This window comes from Poecile atricapillus, chromosome 7 (genome assembly GCF_030490865.1).
Source record: "Poecile atricapillus isolate bPoeAtr1 chromosome 7, bPoeAtr1.hap1, whole genome shotgun sequence".
Lineage (NCBI taxonomy): Eukaryota > Metazoa > Chordata > Aves > Passeriformes > Paridae > Poecile > Poecile atricapillus.
In genome coordinates, this window is record NC_081255.1 from 4203900 (window position 1) to 4217686 (window position 13787).

A 13787-nucleotide genomic window follows, 5' to 3' on the forward strand; every position below is an offset into this window, starting at 1 on the left:
AAGTGTGGTTCTACATGTCAGGTATGGAGAAGAACATGCTACACTCCAGCACAAGCACCTGGAGCTTTATTTTCCTTCAAACAAGTGCAGCACATTTACACTCACCTCTTGATTCTTGGTAAGGGAATGTCTTTGTTCCACCTCACTTTCCAGTTTCTTCTTCAGCTGAGATATCTCACGCTCCAGCTTTTCTATCTGATTATTGAGTCTCTGCTTTGTTTCTGTCTCGGATCTCTCAAGTATTCCCTGAGAAAAGAGCACAATGCACTTTGTTTACAACACATCTCAATAATTTTCTTCTGAATTACTGCAGCACCCCAAACAAAGTTGTCACAACTCTTCTTCCACCCCAATAATAATTAAATAATAGGTAGATATAGAAAAGGATGAAAAGTAGCACTTACAATGTTTGACTTAGCTTTGAAAGGTTTTATTAATAATGTTAATACAGTAAATATTATTAGGAGAAAATCTATTATCCATGCAGTCTAATGTCATGGACTAAGAGATTGACTAGAGAAATAGAATTCAGTCACATGATGATATGTGCATCCTTAAATATATTCTAAGTGTCGATATACATTACAATAAATTATATAAATGTATAAAAGTAAATGTAATGTAACAGCAAAATCAACTACCACGGTAAGCACTGTTAAATTTTGCTATCATAAAAATTACAATTACAAATTTTTTCCTTTCACTTTGAAACAAAAATGTGTTTTGATCCTATGTGATTGTGAAAATTCTTTTCATCAACTCAGAATTCTCAGGACTTTGCCCAGGTAAGTAACAGACTATCATCATGTAGGACAGGAATTTGCTGAAACAAGTTGCTGAAGTACCTCATATTGTGTTGATTTGCAACCACGTAAAAATCCACATCAAGACCCAATCCCATGAGTCTTGCACTTGATTTTCATGGGTATTTATTGAAAAGCCTGACAGACAGACCCAATCTGGGCATAAAAATAGCATCACATACCTGAATTGTTCTCAAATTGGTGAGCAGCAAGTTCTGTCCTCTTTGTTCAACCAGCAGAGAGTCACGTTGCTGAGTCAGGCGAACATCTGACATCTTCAGGATATCCTTCTCTTTTTTCAAGTTTTCTGCTCTCACCTTTAAGACAGCAAATAATAAAAACTTTGTTGTCAATCCCAAATCCATCCATTAAATTTAGTATTATTTTTAAATCCATGTGAATTTAGCCAAGAATACCAGGAATGAAAGTACTGGACATTGTGCTTTCCCTGCAAACTGAAACTGAATGTTCTTACATCTCCACTCTTCACTTGGGACATTTCAGAATAATCATAACGAAAACTCTCATACTACCTTGGAATATCCTGCAGTGCCACACACTGTTACTGACCTCTGCCACTGCCAGTTTCTCATTAGCTCCCCTCAGGTCCTGAGTCATAGTGTTAATGATCTGCTCCTGCTTCTGAGTGGTCGCTGTGAGCTTCTGGGTTCTCTCATGCAGGGAGGTGATTTCCCGGCGATAGCCTTCCACGTTATCTTGCAGCATCTCGTACCTTCCAGGGAACACAGCAAAGCAAGTCTGCCACATTGCATTGTCCAACTCAACAGAGACATTCACACAGCTGTGTGTTGCATGGTTTTATGCTTCAGTTTGCACATATGTGCCTCACTCAACTACAGCTTCTGCTCTTGATCCCACCTGCACTATTTCCTTTATGTTCTTACACAGAATAGACAGTATCAATGTTTAAGTGAGCAAACAATATCAAGCAGCCAGAGAACAGGTAAGGCAATGATACTATGTAGCTGAATTACCGTTTGGAGGCAAATTCAAGCTGAGTGGATATCTTGGCATTTTGTGACCTCAAGTCTGTGACCTGCTCCTGAAGCTTTTCATTCTGTTCATTCAGAAGTTTGTCGTTCTCTGCCTTTTCTTTTTTATAGTTTTCAAAAACTTCCTGCAACTACAGCAAAGAACAAATATGAAAGTGCTTACCAAAAGCAAGTAAAAAGAAACAGGGACAGCTTTGTGCAGTGTCTACTGAAAAATGTACCTGCTTAAGAGCAGCCTTGGCCTCCACAGTCTCCAAAGACTCACTCATGGACACTGGAGCAGGAGTTGCCATGGACTGAGGTAAATTCGGGCGCTTTGGAGTAGATGTAAGACAGATGTCCTCTGGTACCATACCTGAAGCTACAGGAAGATAAAAGTGTTTTAAAGCAACACTTGTGCTTGCCACAGCAAGACCACACAGCCCCTGCAGCCTGGGTACCTTGCAGAGGAATGATGGCCCCTGTGGTCTGGGTGAGCAGGATGCGGAACATGTCCCGCTGGCGGATGATGGACTCCACGAGCTGCAGCTGGTGCTGCCGCGACTCCCGCAGCTGCTGCAGCTCACCAACAGCCTCATCCAGTTGGCTCTGGAGCTCAGAGATCCTGAAACAACAACAGCTGCCTTCAACATCACAGAGAGGCACATTCAGGCATTCTGGGCTGCTTCCTTCTACAAGGATGGTGAGGGGCTGGAGTGTGTCCAGGGAAGTGAACAGAGCTGGAGCACCAGGAGCGGCTGAGGGAGCTTAGCTGGGAGAAAAGGAGGCTTTGGGGGAACCTTCAGGCTCTGCACAACTCCCTGAAAGGAGGGGGCAGGTGTGGGGATCGGACTCTGCTGCCAGGAAACAAGGGACAGGACGAAGGGAAACAGCCTGAAGCTCTGCTAGGGGAGGTTCCAGTTGGATACCAAGAAGAATTTTTCCACAGAAGGCTTTGTTAAGCATTGGAAGGAGCTGCCCAGGGTGGTGGTGGAGTCGCCATCCCTGGAGGTGTCTAAGGAAGGCCAGGACACGGCACTCAGTGCTCTTGGCTGGTGACATCTGGGGCTTGGACTTGATTTTGAACCTGTTTCCCAAACTTAATGTTTCTGTGAACCTATGACAGAATCCTGCAAAGCTCTAGGAGACAGGCCTTTGGGCTGCCATTTGCAGATTAAAAAGAAAGGAGATCTCTCCCTGAACAGTAGAATTCTATGCATGCAAATAACTTCAAAAATGTCAGTAGCATGAGCAGAGAGTAAGACTAAGAACCTTTCACACAGAATTCACACCTGTGGCCTTTACAGTAGTGATTTAAATATGCACACATGCAGTTTTTTGTTCTGCTAACAGGAACAAAAACTTTTTGAAAAACAGGTCTGTAGAGTGAAATCAGTCACTAGAAGACTGACAATTATTTTTACTTCAGGTTTGATGACAGGACCTATTATAAGATATAAAGCTATAAAGCCATTTTAATAGAAACCTGAAGGTCCTGTAGCTTAATAAGAACCTGCTTTTATGAGTTACATAACTGCTACTCACAATCAATAACAGTCAGAAGTAAAAGACTGAAAAATGCTTGAATGAATCCCTGTTACTACTTAGTACAAAGTTAATGAAAAGGAAGAGGTGACCTACTTAGATGAGGTTGTTTCTTGCTCCTCTTTTTCTCTTGCTTCCCCCAGCTCCCGAAGAGCCACCAGGAGACGCTGATTTTGCTGCTGAAGCTCTTGGATATTTCTGTAGGAGACCAGGTGTTGAGTGATCACTTCAGAAGAGCTGCTGATGTCAGCAGAGCTCACTGCTTCATCACGGATCACATGGTTGCCTCTGGCTTCTTCCAGTTCCATTAACAGCACGCAGATCTGAAAGAGAACAGTCCTCATGTAAGGCCTGCACAGACTCTAAAGTTTGCTCTAAAAAACAACATATAAATAATGAAGTACTTGGAAATTAAGGGGTTTTCCCTACAATGTGCAAATAGTTATAAATAATAAATCCTTGTAAGATAATTATATGACAGAAAAAATAGCTTGACAAAAGGCAATAAACCAGAAGTACATAAACTATTCACTTCTGTGAACACATCACAGGACAGTCCAATCTAACAAAGAAATTACATAGATGAGTTTTCCATGTCAGATGCTTAACAATGTTATCCTAAAGCAGCACCACTTCTATCCAGCTAAACTTATTCCAGCTTTGAAAGCAGAAGTACCATGCTGTCTTGAGGAAAAGCTTTAAAGTCACCAAGGTACTTAGGACAGCCAAAGTCTCCATGACTGTGGCTGGATGCAGCTTCCAAGTAAGCATCTGAAATGCAGCAGCACATGAATACACCAACTGCAAACACCACATTTAACCACAGCAATGTTTCCTCTACCTGCTGGGAGAGATCCTTCACTCGAACCTCCAGTCTCTGGCTCTCCCTCTCAAAGAAGGAGGCATGTTTGTTGGCTTGGTCGGCGCTGTCCTGCAGGCGATGGATTTCCTGCAAGCACACCAACAGGAGCAAACATCACACCTCAACTGGACACATTCCTTTCCAGAGAGATAACAGCATGTGCAGACATGCCTGGGGAAACAAACTTCTCCTTCAAGTTCAGTTCCAAGGTTAAACAAACTCCAGGTGTTCTGGAATCAAGAGCCACATTCTTTTGTAATAATACTGGTGTATGCTTTAAAACCAGTGGGAAGGGAGCACTGAAGTCCAGTTTTATGCCAAATATACACTAAACTTTGTTTACAGCAAATCTACTCTCTCAGAAAATCAGAGACTGTAAATCACCACTATAAAAAACTACAAAATATGTTGGTTCTGCAAAATACTTTGTACAGTTCCAGAAATCGCAAGCCAGAAAGTCCAACACGTCTTTTCCCATAATAAAAGTTGACTGAAAGATCCGTTTCATACACTTACAATAGCAATTAGGTCTAAAGATTTCAAAATTAATTTGTTTTCCAATATTACACATGCTCTTTTACTTTATACCAACCTTCATAGCTTGTTCAAGCTTTGCAGAAAGACTCACAACAGCTTTTTGGGAACGCTCAAATTCCTCACGCTGACGTTTTAGGATTGGAGCTTTGGCTTCCACTTCCTGTACTATTTCATCCAAATATTTATTGATTCTTTTATTCTCCAGCTTCTCCATATGCAACTGATCTTGAGTTTCTACATAGGCATTGTACAGCTGCAACAAAAAGGTTCTGGTTTGTTTTTGATACATCTGTAGAGATCTCTTTAAAAAGAACCACCGGTAATAATACAATTCATACCTTAAGGCACTGCAATTTTATACAACTGAAGTACTTAATTCGAAAAAAACAAGTTGGACTTTTAAAATATGGTTCTAGGACTCATATCACAGCAAAGAAGTTACACATATTAATTTTATAATGGCAAACTTTATAGTGCACCTGTCTGAAATAAAAGAATTCCATGTAAAAGGCGTAAGTTTTAAGCAAATTTAAGACAAGAGAAATATCAAAAGCAGTAACACAGCATACAGGAATTTAATGGCTGGACAAAACAATCAGTAACAAACAATGACAACACAGATTGCATAAACAGAAAGGAAAAAAGAAATCTAGAACCTGTACAACATATCGTTATGTTAATTTTTTTGCAAGTATCAGCCAAAAGCACAACAGTACAGATTGAAAAATTATTTAAGTAAGCAAAAAAAGGCTGATCCTGCCAAAAATGCCTACAGAAAGTAAGTTTACATTAACAAAACCCACCTATTTCTGAATTTGATCTACTGAAGAAAAATTTTAAGGCATGTTGGAAAAAACCCAGTAACAGCAAGAGAAGCTGACCTCAGCTAAGATTTCCTTATCTTCATCAGGCATGATCCCCAATCCAAAGAGTGCCCCAAGCCTGAACCTTTCCTTTCTCAGAGTCAGTGATGGCATCCAATGACTTTGCTCTTAGAGAGGTTGTGCTCACTCACCTCAGTTAATTTCATGCCAGGCTTGACCACTTTGGCCACTGCTGCAGCAGTGGGAGACATGGCTGCCAGCTCCTCCTCAGACAGGATGGCTCCTGGAGACACAACCCCACAATTACCATCCAAAAGCTGCAATAATCCCCACCAGAAATATTCTTAAATATATCTGACTGGCTTTATTTGAATTGCTGAAAAATTGTTGCTATTAGGACTCCAAAAATTTAAATAATTTCAGAAAATGAGCAGTTGAAATAGCTGGAGCAAAGCTTAACCTCAGGTTTTTATCACACTGCCAGAGGTTTGGAGTTGCAGAGCACTGGCTTATTTTCATTAAATTAACACAGGGATAGAGCAAATGTTCTCCCTGCCTCTATTCCTTCCTGCTCTCTACCCTTTAGAAACTATGGATATGTAGCAAACAACAAAAAAGACAGAGCTAGAATAGTGAATACTGAACAAGATTTAATGTTAAACAGAAATGTAAGGACAGAGATTTGCTTACTGCTGCCTTTTCTTTAAAGAGAAAAATAAGATTAATTTATCATCTCCCCTCTCCAGAAAACCACTAAAACCTGCTGATTCAGCCTTGAAGAAAAGTTTTATCTCCATTTTCTTTGAAAAGATAACAGATTAACAGAAGAACTGCAAAAAACTATGACAGAAATGCACTTTCTGCAATGGGACAGAAAATAATATAATATAAATATATGTAATTACAGAATATAAAATAAATATATGTATTTACATATGCAATTCCCAATGTATTAAAAAGCTTCTAAAATTCATTATTAGAAATTACCAAAGATTAATTAGATTAATGCAGCTGGTTCTTATGGAAATTCAGCACAATATCCTTGAAAGATCATAAAAGCCCACGAGTTCCTGTATTTCAGGTGCCAACTTATCCCACCTTTGCGCTTCGTAGCTGACAGTAAATCATTAGCATTCTCCAGCTCCTTCTCCAGCTTACTGATCTTCTCTCTCAGCTCCTTTTCCATGGTGGCTTTTGACTCCTCTACCTCAGTCAAATGCTCCTGGGCTGCTTTATTAGCTAAAATTGAATCAGACAAGCAGGTTATGTGTTGTGATTTATTTTAATTTTAAAAGTATCAGAATTTACCTGTGTACCTTAAATTTTACATCATATGATCTGTTGAAGTTCATGCTGATAAGAAAACTCAGTAGTGTGAGAAAAGCCTATCACCTTAGCTTAGAAAAGGGCAAAAATATGAACTGTCCTTAGCAGTGAAAAGGAACCTAAACTAAAAAGCTGAAGACATATGTTGCAAAATTAGACCCTTTCATTAAAATCTGTAGTAAAATTCCAGGCGTATTTGAAAATAGTTCCCCAACCATCAGTAAATTCAACTACTCAGGTAGTTTTTATTACAAAGGGACTGGTATTCCATCACCCCAAAAGCCCAGTGAAATTCCTTTCAGGAACAAAAACCCCATGTTTTCAGAGTATCAAGGTACTCCAAGAAGCCCAACTGCTTTCCTCCCTTTGCCAGCTTACCTTCACCTGCTTCCTTCAGGAGCTTGTGCAGCTCTTCCACTGCTCCTGTCAGCTCATTGCTCTTTGCCTCTGAGTCATCAGCTGCACTCTGAAGAAAGCATTTTAGCTCACCTTTAGTACACAGCAACAGCAGCCCCATGTTTACAAGAGAGCTTAAATTGACTACAAATTATGAACACAGTTCTCTGCCTAAAATGCTGAAAGATTCACCTAAACTGGTCAATCCTATCCATGTGGATCATCTCACTTTGATGCAAAATGCTTAAGAGTCAGAAGCACTGATTTGATGTGACAATTTCCAATACAATGTATGGCCTTTAGCTGTTTACAGCTGCTGCTGGCTCTTTCCTTCTGACTAAAGAAAACTGGGAATTTTCAATACTCTATTTCAAACTGTCTGAAAAATATGGGATTTTTAGGGACCCATATTATACAACAGTTTAAGTTTCTTTGCTTCCAGCTTGAGATCTACCAAGTGCAAAACTGTACAATGCTTATTTGGGTATCTGTGCAAGAAAGCTCACAAAGCAGAGCTCGCTAACCTGTGCACTAAAACATCCAAACCAAAGAGCAAGGAGTTGTACATTTCAGCTGACTTAGTCAGAAGGTTACAGGGTATTTTTCACTCTTTGAGCAAACAGAACAAATATTACTTTTGTTTAGATGGTGTGTCTTTGACACAGTACAGGGCATTCAGCTGGGTCCTAACCAGGTCAACAACACCTACACTGCTCAGAAATGATCTCTAACTCAGGAAAATCTCTTCCACAGTCATACTTTCCACATAAGCTTTTACCTTCCAATAGATCCTAGACATAACCACATTTTTACAACATGAAGCCTCAAAATAGCTGGCATATAATTATTATTTCAACCCTAGTTTTGCTTTTTCTCCAAGATAAGCCCAGTTTTGTTATTCTCCAAGATAATCCAAACAATGTAAGAGTCTAAATGCTGACTAAGACAGCAGCAAAGAAAACAATGTTTTGCATGCTTCAAAAAGTCCTGCAATGGAAGTTAGCCTTTGGTACACATCCAAATTTTCTGGGGAAAAAACTCCAAATTTGCCTGCATTATATAATATTCACCCCCTACTATAGTTATAGTAGAATTAACAAACTCACCTTATACAAGTTAGATAATTTCATGTGAGCATTCAGCTCATTGTGGAATCTCTCTTCCATGCTTGCCTGCTGCTCTTTTGCCTGGCATATGAAAAAGAAGACAGGATAGGAGAGCATTCCACTATTTCTATTTCACTCATTTTATTGCTTGATTTGTAGAAGCAACTGTAATGCTGTTTAATATATTTCAAGACACCTCACCTCCTTCAGTTTATTCAAAAGTTCTTCCACATGCTTCTGGAGGTTTTCATTTGACTGTTTCAAACTGTTTACCTGTTCCTCCATTCTGGAAACCTATTCAGAGAAGAAATAACAACATTGTATAAAATTTTTAGTTACTTGTCTAGTTAATTTTGGAAAATACTCGTCTCATTGTTTTTAACTTTAAAATAAAAACAAATCCAGAAGTTGCTGAAAGAGCATGAAGGTTTACTCATTAAAATATTGTCTTTGTTTAACACAGTTAACCACAATTTCTAAGAAATTACAACTCAGTAATTACATTACCTCCTCCTTTTTGTTCTCTAGACTGCATCTGAGCTCCAGGATTTCATTGCCTTTTTCCCTGGCAGTATGGAGCAGTTCATCTGTTTTGGCTTTCAGCTCAGCATTCAGCCACGTGTTCTGGTTCTGCAGCAGCTCTTTTTCTTGCTCCAGCCTTTTTTCCCGGTACTGAAAAGAGAATTGCATAGTGTGATTGTAGTGGTTCCACAGAATATAAAGCAGCCAATTAAACTACTCTGGTTAGAGGAGGATGAGAAAAATGTACTATAATTTGGTAAATACAGGCAGTGCTCCTTATTATACTGGTAGTATGTTACAACTATCAATCAACAAGAAATTTCTGCCATTTGAGTTAGTGTCATCCAAGGTTACATTTCCTCCAAGTTTAGTTGGGAACATGAACTAGATTACTAGCCTTTTAGAGGAAATTAATTATGATATTGAGACCTTTGTCCTTTCCTCCTCTCTTTATGGAGTTTATTCTGCCCACAGAGTAATGGTACAGGTTCACAGCTAATTATTTTACTGCTTTCTACCTCCTGTCATGGACATGGATTCCTGCCTAGCAGGAAGGAGCAGCCACCACTGCCAGCAAGAAGGCCTCGACATGCTTGCCCAGCCTGATACCTGCTGACTAGAAATACAGATCTCACTTCCAGTCAGAGCCAACAATTTTATAATAAAATAATTTGCTATAAATAACATGTGCTCACTCGACCTACTTTCCAAGGAATCATAACAAAATGGTGATTACATCACACACAAACAATGCAGAACACACTTATAAAGCCCTACTCACCTTCATGGAAACATCTGATGTTTGAAGCTCATCCAACTTCAGCTGAAGTTTTGCCTTTTCTGTGTTTGCCTCTGTGAGCTTTTCATTTAAGCGTTTAACATCCTCTGGAGGAGGGAAATCAGTGTTAGAAAAAGCTGTTGTGCAACAGATTAATTAGTAAATTGTAAAGAATGACAACAGGCAAGATACTTTGTATGTAATTGTATGTTGGGCACTAAGATACTGTACACGGCACATTTCTAAATAGAGAAAAACAAGCCCCAAACTGCTGTTTCTCTGCAATTACTGTGTTATTTCCTGGTATTTATTGACTGTGCTCCTGGCTGTACCATTTAAATGTTCAACTTCCTGAGATCGCCTTTCAGTCGTTCGGACCAAGTCTCTCTTCTCAGCTTCCAATTCTTCTTTCTCTCGACTTAACTGGTTCTGAAAAAGATTGCAGAAGGGCAGTAAAGAAATGTGAGCAGCTCTCTGGAACAGTTTATAACCACTACTTATATTCAGAATCACACAGCAGCAAGCTAAACCTCAGTGAGCTACCCCAGCCAACTGGACACTGGGATAAGAGGCTTAGAGTGGGCAGACAAATCAGAGTGGAGCTGCTCAAAACTACACTTCAATTTAATATTATTGAAAAGACAGCTGTGATAGTCACGAATTTACTGAAGCATCTTTATTTCATTAAATAAAAGGGGTAACAGTAAACAAAGAATGAACACATGCATCAATACAAAAATCAAAACAAAAGCAATAATCTTGGATCATTTACAGGCTACAATGTCTTTGCCCTCAAGGTATCAGTACAAAGCACCTCAGTCAGGCCCAGCTACGCTCCTCTGGGCAAACAATTGAGATCCATCCTTTCATTGTGGAAAAAATAAATCTAATAAATTTGTTTTAGTCTCCTGCTTCAAAATTACTGCTCTGTTGGATCAGTCAGCTCAAGTGACTTATCCTGCAATCCAGTGACTTTTGAACATAACACAAGAAAAACTGTGCCAGAGTGTGGGAAAGGATGGGGGAAAACAAAACTCTTGTTTATGCTTTTGTCTGAATTTTGGGGGTTTGGTTTAAAGTCACTTTACAATACATTTCAGCTGGAATGGAACAATCTATCCAAACTGAAGCAGAGGTACCTGCTCACCTGTCATTCAGTTTGCTGAAACACCACCTTTTACTTTAAAAGTTCCTGCAATTTTCCTGCACACATGGCCCATGGACATGTAAACATCTCCATGAGCTCATACTGGTACTGATCCTGATACACTCTACTGGGAACCGAGTACATTCTGTGCTGCAAAGGGCCAGGGGAGCCACAGGATTGCAGCTCCTGGCCAAGGCCCAGCAGTACCTGAACGGCTGCATTCCGGTCCTGGGCAGCCTCAAGCTCCTTGTTCTTCTCATTCAGCACTTTCAGCTGCTCATCTGGGGAGGGAAGGAACAGCAGTGAGGGATCTCCACTAGAATGTGGCAGAACTCACTCTCCAAATGCAACAGAGTCAAAATTTCCCTGACAAGGACCAGGGGTACTGAGGCAGACTAAGGCAATCCTCAGAGCAGAAACACCTTTTGTGAGGATCAATATAAAGCCCACTGTACTGTTACTACCCAGCAAGGAGCTTTTTTCCCACGAGAACAAAAGATTCCATGAAAAAAGCTGACTTGAACACACCACCAAAACACATCTCTACAAATCCCACTATGAGAGATTTTCAGCTCCTGTAAAAAACCTGAAGCAGTTCCCACAACACTGGACTGAAGGGTGAATATCCTGCTCAACAGTTAAGGATGTTACACAGTTAGACTTACGAAGCTTTTTAAGCTCTTCCCGCAGAGTTTGACATTCCTGGGTCTCATTTACAAGTCTTTCCTGACTCTGAGCCAGTCGCTTTTCCACTTCAAAGTACTGTTGTTCTACAAAATAACAAAATCATCTCAGTTTCACATAATAAACATTTTTTTCTTTCTCACCTTTACCAAGGATCATTCTACAGAAAATATATAAAAATACTAAGGTTGCAATAGAATTTGAAGGGAGGGGAAATTTTTCTTTTAAAGGCAAAAACCTACATTTCCACATCAAATGAATGTGGTTTAAAACATTTTGCTAGCATGGCAAGTGGTATGTTTGCAGAAACTGCATGATATGTTTCAGCCTGGTCTACTGGAAGGTGTCCCCACCAATGGCAGAGGTTGGAATGAGCTGAGCTTTAAGGTCCCCTCTAACCCAAATCATTCCCTGATTCTATGAAATGACCCATCAAATAAGAGCCTAATTAATCTGAATAGTTCTTTAACATTTTTGATACAACCAGAGACATTGTATCAGCCCAATTATTCAGTCAGGGCTCATTAACTTCTTCTACTTCTTGAGTATTTCTATACATATACAATAAAATCCACATAGCCCCAGGTATCAAGGCATTTGATCTGGGGAAACATTTAATGAAGACTTCTTAAAATTAATTCCTGGACTCTATTCCTTTAGCAGTGAAATAAAAAAAAAGAATTAGATGTGAATTTTTGTGATCTGAAACAGTAACTGTGTCATGGAGCTTCAGTGTAGAATTCTCAGTAAAAGCAGAACTAATCCCACTCTTGGGCAGGATGGGCTTCTAAGGAAGCACTGAGGGATGTTTGTTTATTTTCTTCCTCTCAAACATTACAATTTCAAATAATGCTGCTCCTCCTGTCATACACAAGAAGAATGAACCTGGAAGACAGTAACTAGCTAAAATCTGTGGGTTACCTTTATTTACACCACACTTCAATAATACATTTACCAAGGTTTCTACCATGAAAGACTGAAAGGTACAAGTAAAGTTTACATCAGAAGTGTGTCACATCCTCTACAAATTAACTCGTATTCACAACCTCACACTCTTGTCTCCTGTTCTCTGCTGGGATTATTGTTCTGTGATCAACTCATCTCCAAATCAGTGTCAAAATATTTATTCCATCAGGGTGATTTTCCATCAGGAATGGATTTGACAGTAAAATATAAACCTAAGGCTGTTTGAGGGCTATGTGAACAAAGCCGTATTTCTCCTCCACAACGAGGACCAAAACAGACTGAAGCACAGAACTGTTTAGTTTGGAAGAGACACCTAAGATCAGAGTCCAACCATTGGCCAGCACTGCCAAGGCCACCACTGATCCATGTTCCCAAATGCTACATCCACAGGGCTTTAAAATCCCACCATGGATGGGGATTCCACCACTGCCCTGGGCAGCTGTGCCAGGGCTGGAAAACCCTTTCAGTAAAGGATTTTTTCCCCAGTATTGAACCTGAACTTTCCCTGATGCAACTTGAGGCCGTTTGCTCTCACCCTGTCCCTGTTCCTGGGGAGCAGAGCCCAACTCCCCCCGGCTGTCCCCTCCTGTCAGGGAGTTGTGCAGAGCCAGAAGGTCCCTCCTGAGCCTCCTTTTCTCCAGGCTGAGCCCCTTTCCCAGCTCCCTCAGCCGCTCCTCATCAGACCTCTGCGCGTCAATGTAGTTAAAAACCTGACCAAAAGCTGTTCTTCAAGACCACTTCAAACACAGTTTTAACCCTGAACGTCTCTTAGAAAGAAAAACAAACAAAAAAACAAACAAAAACAAACAAACAAACAAAAAAACCCCTCACAAAAAAAAAAAAAAAAAAAAAAAGAGAAAAAATACTCCAGGAGCCAAAGCGAAAGATAAACACCCATCAGGTCCCACTGCAGGCCCCTTCCCAGCCCTGTCCCGGCCCCAGAGTCCCCAGGGCAACCCCCGAGAGTCTCTGGAAGACAAGATCGCGTTCCGCGCTCTGCCCGCGCTGCCTCCCCTGAGCACAGGGACCGCGGCCCCTCCGCGGGCCCGCCGCCCGCACTCACCACTGTCCACCTTGAAGCGTTCATGCCGGGCACGCAGCCCGTCGATCTCGCCCTGCTGGTCGCCCAGGAAGCGCTCCAGCTTGCCCTGCACGGCGCGGGGCAGCTTGGCGAGCTCAGCCCGCTCCAGGAGCTGCTGCAGTACGGCCGCCATGGCTCCAGCACAGCACCGCCCGCCGCCGGGCGCGCTTCCGCTTCCGGCACGGCCGCGCCGCCCGCCATCATGGGTGTGGCGGCGG

The 13787-nt window shown here is 40.9% G+C and overlaps 1 protein-coding gene across 4 annotated transcripts in view; it reads right to left on the bottom strand.

Annotated features, from left to right (window-relative positions):
- The window catches only part of TPR (translocated promoter region, nuclear basket protein), a 34293-nt gene extending 20558 nt beyond the window's left edge, over positions 1 to 13735 (bottom strand). For 3 of the 4 annotated variants that reach the window (XM_058843294.1, XM_058843293.1, XM_058843291.1), the window contains exons 1-20: positions 13552 to 13734; positions 11504 to 11608; positions 11046 to 11119; positions 10024 to 10120; positions 9695 to 9798; positions 8899 to 9063; positions 8593 to 8685; positions 8392 to 8472; positions 7268 to 7355; positions 6662 to 6802; positions 5755 to 5846; positions 4795 to 4992; positions 4182 to 4289; positions 3437 to 3663; positions 2257 to 2420; positions 2038 to 2177; positions 1799 to 1947; positions 1374 to 1536; positions 986 to 1120; positions 106 to 246 (exon numbers count right to left, since the gene is read on the bottom strand). In XM_058843294.1, the coding sequence (XP_058699277.1) occupies positions 106 to 246; positions 986 to 1120; positions 1374 to 1536; positions 1799 to 1947; positions 2038 to 2177; positions 2257 to 2420; positions 3437 to 3663; positions 4182 to 4289; positions 4795 to 4992; positions 5755 to 5846; positions 6662 to 6802; positions 7268 to 7355; positions 8392 to 8472; positions 8593 to 8685; positions 8899 to 9063; positions 9695 to 9798; positions 10024 to 10120; positions 11046 to 11119; positions 11504 to 11608; positions 13552 to 13702 (2616 nt within the window). In that variant the 5' untranslated portion in view covers positions 13703 to 13734. Of the gene's footprint in view, positions 1 to 105; positions 247 to 985; positions 1121 to 1373; positions 1537 to 1798; positions 1948 to 2037; positions 2178 to 2256; positions 2421 to 3436; positions 3664 to 4181; positions 4290 to 4794; positions 4993 to 5754; positions 5847 to 6661; positions 6803 to 7267; positions 7356 to 8391; positions 8473 to 8592; positions 8686 to 8898; positions 9064 to 9694; positions 9799 to 10023; positions 10121 to 11045; positions 11120 to 11503; positions 11609 to 13551 lie in introns of all 4 variants that reach the window. The other variant, XM_058843292.1, reaches the window with a different exon arrangement.
- Positions 13736 to 13787: the final 52 nt, after the last annotated feature.